We start from the raw sequence: 13,226 nt of genomic DNA, 5'->3' as shown, positions 1-13,226 counted from the left end.
TTAAACTGAATTTGTTTGGTAATCTATGAGCTTCATGAACTTGCGTATCCAAATCTCTCCCCAGTTTAGGGAAATTCTTAGCCATTAATTCTTTAAATTATCTTCTGTGCCCTTCTCCCTCTGTTCTCATTCTGAAACTCCAATTGTTCACAAATTATTTCATTTAATGGTCCCACATAACACATAGGCTTTTTCAGTTCTGTCATGCTTCTTTCTTCATTCTCCACTGACAGGATATCAAAGTTCCTATCTGCTAACGCACCAATTTTTTCTTCTGCTTGATCTATTCTGATGTTGATGCTCTCTACTGCATTTTTTTTTTCCATTTCATTCATTGTATTCTTCTTCCTCAGAATTTGTTTGGTTCTTTTTTATTATTTATATAGCTTTGTTAAACTTCTGCTTTTGTTTGTGTTATTTCCTAATTTCATTGAATTGTCTTTTGTGTTTTCTTGTAGCTCTTTAAATTTCCTTAAAACAGCTACTTTGACATCTTCACTGGGTAAATCATAGATTTCCATGTCTTGGGGGCAGGTTACTGGAAGATTATTGTGCTTTGGTGATGTCCTGTTTTCTGGATTTGTCATGTTCCCTGAAGTTTTGCTTAGCCATCTTTGCATCTGACGTAGCAGTGATCTCCAGTCTTTACTAACCGACCTCTCCAATACATCCAAACTCACGCTTTCTTCTTTTTCCTCCAGTAGTGTGCTAGAACTTCTCCGCTGGAAATCTGGACTTCCAGTCAGGATCTCTTACCTAGGGTCAATTGTCTAAGACAGTGATTTTCAAAAGGAGCGCCATAAGAATTTTTAAAACATGCAACACCTGACTATTTAGTCAGGGGCACTGACCTCTTTTCCCTTAGATTGTCAAATAAAAAAATAACAACAGACAACACAACAGCCACCCAGTGTGAATGAATAAAAATTATACCTATTTTTTGTCAGATTGGCAAAAAATATGTTTTTTGGTGTGCCACATTTTAGTAATTAGTTTACGAGTGTCATGAGATGAAAAAGGTTGAAAATCACTTGTCTAATATAGTGTTTTTCATATGCTCACAGACTACAGCCCAGGGGGTCCACAGGCCACTATAGGGTCCACAACCAGGACCAAGGTCTGTACGCTTAGTAGCTGATGCATAGGTGGGCAAGACTCCTCCATGTCCCATGGCACGTGGTGCTGGTTCTCACAGCTTACACAAAGGCATCTTTTCCATGGATGGATGCAAATTGTTGTGGGGGGGGGGGCATAAATGAAGGACATCTTATTCAGCCATGACTCTGCCTTCTAATTTTAATTTGAATGTAGTCACATTAAGCTAGTGACCTCTATAGTGTGCAACACAGTTCTGGAAGCTTTATTATACATACAGTTGTGAGTATATGAAACACAGAGTTTAGTCCTGTATTATTATTTATTAATTATTGTAACATTTACCATGTAAACATCTGTAAACCTGCTTTTGCCAACCCCATATATTGTCTTACTGGAACTTACTTGTAAAAGTAAAATGAAAACAAACTTAAAAATTATTGACTTTCAGGAGAACCAAGATGGCGGCGTAGGTAGACACACTGCGCCTCCTCGCACAACCAGAATTGACAGAGAATCGAACAGCAAGGGGGACCAACACCAAGAAAATAGAAAATAACCATTCATCCAGACTGGTAGGAGGGGCGGAGACGGGCACCGGGGTGGAGAGGACTCGCGTGGCTGTGGCGGGACTAAGACTGGCGGAGTGTGGGACAAATGGCGCAGGCAGTCTGAGCACTAGCAGACCCTGCGGCCCCACATTTGCACAGATAAACCCAGAGGGGTGGACTCAGAGTGGCGGAGAGAGGGGCAGGCAGAGCAGCGGGTAGCACCCCGCGGCACCACATTCGCCCACAGATAAACAGGACAAACAGCAGGGAGCTAAGCAGACGGCACAACCCAGGGCTCCAGCGCGGGAAAATAAAGCCTCAGACCTCTGATTGAAAGCGCCACTGGGGGTTGGGGTGGCAGCAGGAGAGACTCCCAGCCTCACAGGAGAGGTTGCAGGAGAGACCCACAGGGGCCTAGAGTGTGCACAGGCCCACTTACTCGGGAACCAGCACCAGAGTGGCCCAGTTTGATTGTGGGTAGGGGAGTGAAAGAGTGAAAGCCGGAGGAGAGTGTGGCGGGCGCCATTGCTCCCACTCGGCCCCTCCCCCTCAGTGTCACAGCGCTGCGACCAGCATTACCCCGCCCCAGTGAACACCTAAGGCTCCGCCCCTTAAAGTAACAGACGCGCAAAGACAAAAAAAAAAAAAAAAAAATGGCCCAAATGACAGAACACTTCAAAGCTCCAGAAAAAATACAACTAAGCGAAGAAGAGATAGCCAACCTATCGGATGCACAGTTCAAAGCACTGGTTATCAATATGCTCACAGACTTGGTTGAATCTATTCGAAAAACAGATGAAAAAATGAAGCCTATGCTAAGAGAAACAAAGGAAAATGTACAGGGAACCAATAGTGATGAGAAGGAAACTGGGACTCAAATCAATGGTGTGGACCAGAAGGAAGAAACAAGCATCCAACCAGAAAAGAATGAAGAAACAAGAACTTGGAAAAATGAGGAGAGGCTTAGGAACCTCCCGGACGCCTTGAAACGTTCCAAAATCCGAATTATAGGGGTGCCAGAAGGAGAAGAGGAAGAACAAAAAATTGAAAACTTATTTGAACAAATAATGAAGGAGAACTTCCCTAATCTGGCAAAGGAAATAGACTTCCGGGAAGTCCAGGAAGCTCAGAGAGTTCCAAAGAAGCTGGACCCAAGGAGGAACACACCAAGGCACATCATAATTACATTACCCAAGATTAAATGCAAGGACCTACATCCAAGATTACTGTATCCAGCAAAGCTATCACTTAGAATGGAAGGGAAGATAAAGTGCTTCTCAGATAAGGTCAAGTTAAAGAAGCTCATCATCACCAAGCCCTTATTATATGAAATGTTAAAGGGAGTTACCTAAGAAAAAGAAGATCAAAAATTGGAACAGTAAAAATGACAGCAAACTCACAGTTATTAACGGCCACACATAAAACAAAAATGAGAGCAAACTAGGCAAACAACTAGAACATGAGGGTTGTCATTAAGGGAGTGGGAGGGGGAGAGAGGGGGAAAGGTACAGAGAATAAGTAGCATAGATGACAGGTGGAAAATAGACAGGGGGAAGGTAAAAATAGTGTAGGAAATGTAGAAGCCAAAGAACTTATAAGTATGACCTATGGACATGAACTATAGGGGGGGAATGTGGGAGGGAGGGGGGTGGGCAGGATGGAGTGGAGTGGGGGGGGAATGGGACAACTGTAATAGCATAATCAATAAATATATTAAAAAAAAAATTATTGACTTTCAGATATTTAATTAATAACAGTAAATAACAACTAAGCAAAAGGTAAGAGTTCTGGCATAAAATGTCAGAGTTGCAATCCAAAAGCTTGTTTTCCTCCAGTTACGAGAAATCACTAAAGGAATTCTCTCAACCTCTTGCAAATACTACCACATACCAGGGTTCCATTTATGTCCTGAGTCAGATTCTTCATCTCCCCCACAATGAAAGCAACCAGGTAAGTGCTCATCTTCACGCTTTCAAAAAACTCATCCTGAATAAGTCCATCTTTCATGGTGACTGATGACTTCTACAAGCAAAGGGGAAAAGATGACAATTCTATAATTATGGGAATAAATGACAGTGACAAACTGAGAAACTGAAAATTCAAATAGGAAATAAGTAGTAAAGATGTTGGCATGTTTTAATCTCTCAGCACTACTTTCTTTTTTTTAAGATTTAACTTATTTATTTTTAGAGGGAAGGGAGGGAGAAAGAGAGGGAGAGCAACATCAATGAGTGGCTGCCTCTCATGTGCCCCCTACTGGGGAACCTGGCCTGCAACCTAGGCATGTGCCCTGACTGGGAATCAAACCAGCGACCCTTTGGTTCACAGGCCAGCACTCAATCCACTGAGCCACACCAGCCAGGGCTCTCTCAGCACTAGTTTCTAAACAGAGCATGGCCCTTAGTCTCAGTCTGTTCTACCATCCTTCATCATAAGCATATATTAATTACAGTGAAAATCCCTAATGCAGGCAATCTTATAGGATTTTCTAACCATGAATTGCAATATACTTTGAGATACAAGGCAAGTAGGTAATCTACCTCTTTTAGAGAAAGATAAGGTCATGTGTATGGCTGGGAGTGGAACTGTTGAAGTAATGTCCCTGTTAAAGGACAGACCATGTCTTCTCTTGCCTGCAAGGGTTCACTCCATAGTCTGTTGAATGTGGCTGTTCCTTTCCCCCAGCCACATGGGTTCTGAGAGGCTCTGATCAGGCTGCACACTACCCCTCAGGTGTCAACAAAAGGGCCCCCTAAGTTCTGTTCAGCATAAAAACAGTTCTGCTTGGTTTCACACTCACTGCCTCCCATGCACAGCTCACATCCAAGATTTTTAAATAACCAATACAACACCAAGGTCAGTAATGATTCATGACTCTCAACTGTTCAGAAGAGCCAATTCAGCGCATCTGAGAAAACATCACTTTGATCTTCAGTGCTGTCCCTAGTGCTAATATTCTATGCATCTCTAGTGCACAGCACACACTTCATGTCTCCTGCCTTCACACTTCACACTCAGCAGGTCTTCCTTTTTCCTCACATGCTCCACAGGCTGACCTCCCAGTTGACTCCAACGAATGCTTTAACTTCTATTTACGTATTTTAAGAAAAAATAAGAGTGCGTAAGAATTTACTCATTCTCAACAGCACAGTAAAGAGGAATTCAGGTTTTCACAACAAAGAAAGAGACCCACTGAAAGACTTTGTAATCAAGGATCAGAACAGTACCTTAGGCATATTTGATAAAGCAGTGTATTGCTCCTCTCTCATGATCCTGAGGATGAATGTGGCTTTAAATGCTGGCTCATCAAAACAAGGAAAAGCAGATCTTGCTGCCAGCGGTTCAAATTGAGTTGCTGCAAAGTATCTAAAAGAAATGCAAATTCATCCAATAGTTATTGAGCACCTAGTAAATCAGTTTTTTAAATCTAGAACCTAAGTCTATCATCAACAGATGGGATTTACGAACCACCTTTACCTCTTAGATGACAGCGGTAACTTTCCCTTACTACAAGCAATGTCAACACACATTTGGCATTTACATATATTCTGATTTTCCAGTCAATAAGAAATCTATCCCTCAATTACTTTATCCACTTGTTTAAATATTTATTTTTATTACACCTCAGAGGGTAAAAAAGTACAAAAGCTTCTCTAATAACTAAGCAAAATTAAAAGTGGGAGAAAGACCAAAAAACTGCTCTGAATTATAGCTTTCAGACATCTTCAAAGGTATAAATAATCTTCTCAACTTTTATTTTCCATCAAGATATATTTTCTTGTGAGGTACTCATTTTACCTAACCAAGTAGGTTAATGAATTTATATACACTTTTTTAACAGCACACTTTTGCAAATTTATTTTAAGGTTTTAAAATACAGGTTTTTTAATTCTCTATTTCTTAATTTAAGGAACTGTCTTCCATTTTTGTAGAATTTTTTTACAACTCAATCCAGATCATAACAAATGACGATACCAAAAATCACCTTACTCTGCCATATAACACTTTTCCTCCCACTATATAGTGGCAGGCACAAGGGACTCCAATGGGCAACAATCTGGTTGGAAGATATGACAAAGGATTTGTCTTAAAGGTTTGTTTGCATACTAACAATACTGTTTTTATGTTTGTTCTGTAATTCTTAGAAAGGAGAGAGATTGTGGAAGGAGAAGTAAAGCCAAGTAGCCCGAGCTATCACTGCAATTATGAATTTGCTTTTAATGTCAGCTCTCATGAAGAGTCAACATACCATTTAGTTTTCAAGCATTACACAAAGAGAAAAGAGAAAAAGTACTTATCTAAATAGAACTACAGATCCTGCTTTTATCTCTCCATTTAAGAATGATTAAAAAAACTTCCTCAAATAGATTTAAAATATTCATTTCCATTTTTCTCAATATACCAATATATGCTAGCCAAATGGCATCAGTAATTCACATATTGGTTTACAAAGAAATACGAGCGAATGCTCCAACCGTGTTGGGCAGACCTAACAAGGACTTCGTGCACACAAGAGAACGAACATTATTGCATGAACTTAAGAATGACCTGTTTGCAGTATGTATAGCATCTTTTCAGCAATTTAAACTACACGCTATGAATACTGAGATTAAAGTGCAAAATATATGGTCTAAATAGGGAGCTGAACACTTATGTTTTGAGTCACTTTTTAAAAACCAAGTCTCTCCTAGATTTTTAAAATTTTTTCTGTCAGAAATTCAAAATAGCCAGTGGCATTAAAAATAAATAAATCAGCAATGATTAAAGATACTAAAAATGATTTATGTAAGCATATGACACCTTTACACCCTCTTTTTTATCTCACTAAGCACCTCCTGAAAGTTCCACACATTAGAAAAATAGGTCTTACAGAATAATCCATACTCTTTTTCACTCTGCTTCTCACAGAGCTCTTGTAAGGTGGCAGAAAACTAGATTCATCTTATAAGATATAAAAAATTCAAAATAACATAAGTTTTTGTGATAGAGATTGTGATAGACAAAATGTTTATCTATTTCCTTCCATCTGCATGCCCCTACCCCCACCATGATATGTAATATATATTCAAGGTTTTGATAAGAGAGAAACAGTACATTCTTCCAAATCGCCATTCTGCTCTTTCACACATAACATCCTAAAATCTAAAGAATTGCAGTAAATGTCTCATGTGGTCAAGGAAGTCCATACTGCAGAAGTTGTCACAGAGCAAAGAAACAGAATCATTTAGGAGAGCTACATACTTTTTCTTACTGCTTTCATCGGTGTAGGAGATACCATAAAACCCGTAGTAAGAACTCGACATGTTTGCTGAGTACTCTATCTTCAAGGTGTAATTGTGCCCCTCAAGAAGGGCTTCAGGGGCAACAATGGCGATTTGTTCATGAAGTGGATATTCCAGGACCTCAACTTGTTTTTCTTGGCTTGAAACTGCTGACATAAAGGTCACTCTTGAAATATTTTGGCCCGAGCTGTGAAGAATGATATTCCATGTGGCCTGAAGAGCCTGAAGTGAAATTGTCACAGAACCCCTGAATGTCATTGAGGTTAGGTTTGGGTGTAGGTTAAGTTCATAGCGAAGTGGCATAATGGCAGTGGGAAGCCTGAATTGTGCCCATGGAAATAACTTCCCATTTTTTGCAACTGGCTGAATTAGTTCCATTGACTGGTTTTTCTTATGGCAGCCTTCTTTGGTAAAGGTACATCTGGGCAGTAGATAAATCACCATGATTACAGAAATGGCAACCAGAATGACAAAAGCACAGACCACCATGGTTCTCGCTGAGGGTACTGAACAAGTCCCATCTGGGTTCTGCCTGTAGCCAGTTGCACCGGTTCGAAGGCCTGAGCTTCTGTTCATGAAGGACATGCCCAGCAGCTTTGCAGATGACTCATAATCCTCTTCGTCCTCATCCATCTCATGCTCACCAAGACCCCTCACCAGCAGTCGTGAACCCCGCGGCTCATATTCCACCTCGTCAGGTTCTAAAGGATGTAAACAAGGCTCTTTGGCTAAATCCACCACATCTGGCTCTTCCTCAAACATGCTGTTTTCAATCATATTCCTAGGGAGCGGCAGCCGATCTAAAAATCCAAAACAGAAGGACAAGGCACAGTATTAGGAAGAAAAGCTCATAATGAAATATCTACTAGCAAGACCACATTTAATATAAGAATTTTTTTTTATCACTAAGACTTACTTCCATCTCAGAGCTACTGAACTACTAAATAAGATGCTATAATTTTCTTGTATCCATTAAAAACTCAGGCATAAATAAATGTATACTACAGCCATGAAACAAGAAAGCTAAATAAATGGGCTAGTATTAAACAAAAAGTAAGAGGTTAAACAATAAGTTCCTTAATACGCTCCTGCCCAACATCCTGGACCCTTGTCCTGGGCTTTAGAGAGCCCTGCTTTGGCCCGCCTCTGGCTGTTCCTGTACCCACCGAGTAAGGAGTCAATAGGATCAAAGAGGTGTGCCCACCAATGGTCCATGTCCCCCTTCTGGTTCTACTAGAACCCCACATTTAAAAGAATTTCTGCTTTTAGGGCCTCTGTGGGTCTCTCCTCTGAGTCCCATTCTCCCTAAGGAGGATCACAAACTGGTAAGCCCATTATAGGCTTAAACAATAGCTAAGCCATAGGCTGAGTTATTCTTTCCCCTGGAAGAGGGATGCTCCTGTTCCACAGCAAACTGAAAGTGGCAAATTATATAGAAAATTCCCATAGTTAAAAAATACTGAAAATAAGACAAATAAACTGTGAAAATCAGGTAAAGCTACAATTCAATCTGTTTTTTCATGCTTCCAGAACATTCAGAAGTACAACATAAACCCTTCTCTAATAACCGTATTACTTATATACACCATACATATAAGCGGAACTTGGGGCTGGGTAGTGGTGGGAGCTCTTATAAACTACAAAGAAAACACACTCTCCAACTTGCTAAGGGTTGCTGAGAATAAAAGACTCGAAAAGTAGATGGGCCAATAATCACACATAGATCAGTAACTCCTAGAATCAGATCATTCAATGTTCTTTATTTAAAGAATCATATTTTTAGCTTTTAAGGTAGCTCAAAAGTTTGATAGTTGAAATCCCCATTTACCTTTCCCTACAAGGTACTTCATACATGTCATTTCTAACTCTCACAACAATTCCATAAAATGGCAAGTACTATAACCATTTCAGATAAGAGAAAAAGAAACAGAAAGAGGGGCTAATTTATCTTCATAAAGTCACAATTATTTAGTCACAAAACTGAGACTGGAGCTCAGTTCTAAAAATCTGTCATCAAATTTCAGATTCTTTCCATTATTATGTTGCATCTCCCTACTCAACTAATTCAATACAGGATGAGGGCTTGTATCTAAATTATTTATTTCGTTTGCACTTGGCAATGAAGTTGCTAAGGGTATTATTTCTCCATCAGCAGAGCAAAACTGACATAAAATTACTTAATGTCTAGTTTAACAGAAATGCCATTTCTGTTATGCCACAAGCAATAACAGAAATGCTTATGTTATTTAACAAACACTAAGTAACTAAATAGTGGTAACTCAATCCATGAAACAAAGTATCAATAAATGTTAAGATAAAATTTATAGTTTTGCTACTCAAAATGTGGTCTGTGGACCAGGGCATCTGTAACACATTGCAGCTTCTTGGAAGAGTGGACTCTCAAGTCCCTTCCCTGCATTTGAATTTTAACGAATCCTCAGGTGATTGATGTTCCTCTAAATTTCAGGAGCACTGCTTTCAGGCTTCTCCAGCTACACACTGGACACTCCATTCCTGCGTGTACTCCCACCATCCCAAACTGCTTTCTATTCTGAGAAGAAGCTAGGCCGCTATTTCACATTATCCCCCCACATGCCATCTTTCCTCTCTGTTCCCTTTGCTGGCAATGGCGTCATTTCTCCCTCCCATCCCAGGCTACCTGTCGAGCATCTGTAATTCCATGACTCAGCTTAACTTGCTACAATGCAAATTAAGAAAAAGTACTTATTTTTTTATTACCTTTCAAAAACACATTTTCTTTCACTTTATCTCGACCTTTTTTGATTTGGGGAGCACAGAGACCCCAATTAGGCTGTGTTTTCCTACCTCCTCTCCAACCTGAATTTCATTAAAGCTATGCTACTTTAAAGTTTTCTTGAATAAAACTTTTAATCACTTTCTAGGTGTGGGTTTAGCAAGTTGCCATCTCTCCATCTGCTGTGAATGATCTGGAAATGGAAGAAGGGTGCAGTTATGACATCCTGCTTTGGGAATTCAGTCTCCTTAAGCCTCTTACAGTGCCCCAACCTCTTGTGACAAAGTTTTGTTTTGTTTTTATAGTTAATTGTGTTAAGGAGTCATTTACTTACTTAATTGAGCAAATATTACTGTAATTGAACTTAAAAAAATTAAACTCTTAACGAATACTTAATGGTTAGAAATTTTCTCTGTGTGGTAGTTGTTTAGAGCCTGGCAATGCTGTCAATTAGTTGTTTAATTTGCGTTTTTACTTAAAAATGTCTAAAAGACCTTCTACGACTTTTTAAAGATCTCATATGGGAAAATTATGTTCTCCTAGGCAATGAATGGCCCATGTATTTTGTTCTGTGTCAGACCTGACACAGATAATAATGGGGTCTGGGCAGTATGGTTTTATCTAATAAATTTCTAAACTAACTCTAGGCATGATTCACCTTAATATTTGTTTAGATCATTCCTATCCCTGAATTCATCTATTCCTCTAGAACTTCATTTTTGTGTTTTTAGATTCCTAAGCCACTCCCTGTTGAAAGCCAAGGGGTAAACCACAGTCTGACCATTTTAGCATCTCTTGACTGCAATTCATTAACTTCAAATCTTTGACAAGGGCTTAGTCAGATGCCTATCAAAATCCAGATAACTTTTATTATTTATCATCCAGTCAGATTAATATGTATATAGAGTTGTAATCTTTCACAAATGAAACACAGCAGCCCATCTGCTACATTTTACTGCACATTAGATACAAATTTGTGTATGTGTAATTCCATCACAGCAAGTTAAATATATCAAACCAGGGAAACTCACTTTTATTACAAGCAGCCCATGAAAACTGTACTTCAAGTCTATTTAAGAAAATGTCACTTTGGATTCTTAAGTCAGTGAACTTTGGTTTTAGCATTAAGTTGTAACGTGACACATGACTACCCCTTGTTCACACAGGATTTATTCATATTCAAAGAAGGGATCCTAAAGGAACAGGAAATTTTCTGAAACCTCTTAAATCCACATATACAAACGAAATATAAGCTAAAAGCAAAGAATGTCCTAGTTAAAATATTTCAGTTTTAAATAACAGGCCTGTGTGGTTAAAATCTGAGAAAAACCGAAGGCATTGCTTTTCATCAGAAACCATGTACGGGTGTTCCTCAATGTTGTGTATGGACTAGGGCCAATCCACAAACTGTTTGTCACCTGCGACAAGATACACGTATGAAACTAGTATTTGAAAACTACTATAGAAATTTCACAGGATTTTATGTCTATTGAATTTAAAATGGCACTTATACTTTGCATATCTTTTTTTCATTTCAGTTTTCCAATGATTCACTTTTATATTCCTACATTTCTGCAACATATTAAAAATTAAAAAACAATAAACATTAATTCTTCATCTCAGATAATATGAGAGGCGATGGGCTGGACTGTCACAGTAACGGCAATCCAGGGCGATACAAAGTTCTCCGCTGTCACAGTAGCAGCAGAAGTAAAAAAGAGGGAATGATTACAAGTCATGTTAAAGAAGGAAAATATACAGGAACCATGTGATGCCAGCTTGGGCTGGATGAGCCTGCAGGGTGGAGAGACAGGGGAAGTGTAGAGGAAAGTCTACTGAATTCTCTCAACAATTCTGGCTTGGATAACTTTTAAAAGAAGGAATGCCATTCATTGATGTTGAGAATCTAGGTTTCATGTTATTGCTCCTGTTTCACTTTGGGAGGGGATAGTGAGAATGGAGTTATGAGATGGCATTTGGTGTGGGACATGACATATTTAATATCTGTCAGAGAGCCAGGTGAAGATACCTGATTAATAACATATTATAAAATTAAAAGCCTAACTTTAGACAAAGGTTAAAATTGTGGCTCTTCCACTGGCCGCTTGATCTCAAACAGGTTACCATACATGCCTTAGTTTGTTTCAATTTCCTCACCTATAAATGTAGAAAACATTACTATTTTGTAGGACTGTATAAGGATTATATTATGTGGGTCCAAACTCCAAAGAGGGATGTGGGTGAAAAATTCAGATTTTGGAATTTGCATGTAATTTGTTACCTGTGACAAGATGCAGATGGGTGTGACAACATGGGAGATAAGAGTCAGAGAGCATCAGCATTAAAGAGGTGGGAAGAGGAAGAGGGGCAGCAAAGAAGAACAAATAAAATGTACTAGAGGTAGAAACATCAGGGACAGAGGCATCCCAGAAAGCGAAAGAAGGTTTTCGAGAAGGAGGATGTGGTCAGCATTTAATGTCTTAAAATTTTCAACTGGTGCACCACAAGAATTTTTAAAACACCAATACCTGACTTAAGTCAGGAGCACTGACCTCTTTTCCCTTAGATCATCAAAGTAAAAAAATGACAACAGCCACCAAAACAACAGTCATCCAGTGTGAATGAATAAAAATTATGCTGATTTCTTCCTATCAGATCAACAAAAAAATGTATGTTTTGGTGTGCTACAGAATGTTAGTGATTAGTTTCTGTGTGCCATGAGAGGAAAAACGCTGAAAATCGCTGTCTTAGGAAGGTCTAGTGAATGAAGCCTAAAGAGGCCACTGGATTTGACAGCTAGGGAACCAGTGACTTTTATGAGGTGCGTTCAGTGGAGTAATGAGAACAGAAGCCTGACTTCTGGGGCCCAAAGAAAGAATGGAAAGAAAGAATGGAAGGCAAGGGCTACAGATTCTTCTTTCAAGGTACACAGTTGTGTGTCAAGAGAAAAGCACAGGATCAAACTGAAGGAAAACATGGCACAGTGAAGAGCTAAATCCATTTTTTTTGGTCTGTGTTTAAGACAAGAACAACTTAAGCATGTATTTATGCGAGGAAGGAAAACAACAACAAAACATGGAGATGGAGAAGCAGACCAGAGGAAATGCAGCATCTCAGAGGGACAGGGAGACATCACAAGAACTCCAACAGAGAGACTAACCTCTATGGGATCTAGGCACTCTCTTCCTCCAAGCCTCGAAGAACAGGAGGCGAAGATAGAGAGGCCTGTATTCAAACGGAAAGCTGAGGGTGTAAACAGCAGATGGCCTCCATGTTCTCTGTGACAGAGGAAGCAAGGCCATATGCCCAGAGCCAAAGGCAGTTTTGGGGAAGACATAGGTGACTTGAAAAGAAAAATAACAGATGCTATGGGAGAGGACCAGGGAAGGGTGGCCCAGGGACAAAGCATGGCTGAGAAGTTTGGTAAGAAGCCCAGTGGAATATGTCATGCCACCAGTCTCCATAAATGTGTTTAGCAGTGTTTACCAGCCCAGGTCTAAAAGAAGAGAAACAGTGTTATAAGTATTTTATCACAATTAAAAT

At 39.4% G+C, this 13,226-nt stretch overlaps 1 protein-coding gene across 1 annotated transcript in view; it reads right to left on the bottom strand.

Moving 5' to 3' along the window:
• Nucleotides 1–13,226, bottom strand: part of LNPEP (leucyl and cystinyl aminopeptidase) — a 100,738-nt gene that overhangs the window by 49,041 nt on the left and 38,471 nt on the right. The window contains exons 2-4 of the mRNA XM_024563311.4: nucleotides 6,888–7,728; nucleotides 4,874–5,012; nucleotides 3,537–3,668 (exon numbers count right to left, since the gene is read on the bottom strand). Of these exons, the coding sequence (XP_024419079.2) occupies nucleotides 3,537–3,668; nucleotides 4,874–5,012; nucleotides 6,888–7,728 (1,112 nt within the window). The remainder of the gene's footprint in view (nucleotides 1–3,536; nucleotides 3,669–4,873; nucleotides 5,013–6,887; nucleotides 7,729–13,226) is intronic.

The sequence above is a fragment of the Desmodus rotundus genome, chromosome 1, assembly GCF_022682495.2.
Source record: "Desmodus rotundus isolate HL8 chromosome 1, HLdesRot8A.1, whole genome shotgun sequence".
In the NCBI taxonomy this organism is placed as follows: Eukaryota; Metazoa; Chordata; class Mammalia; order Chiroptera; family Phyllostomidae; genus Desmodus; species Desmodus rotundus.
Note: the sequence above shows the minus strand (reverse complement) of the source record. Positions and strands in the feature narration are given on the sequence as shown.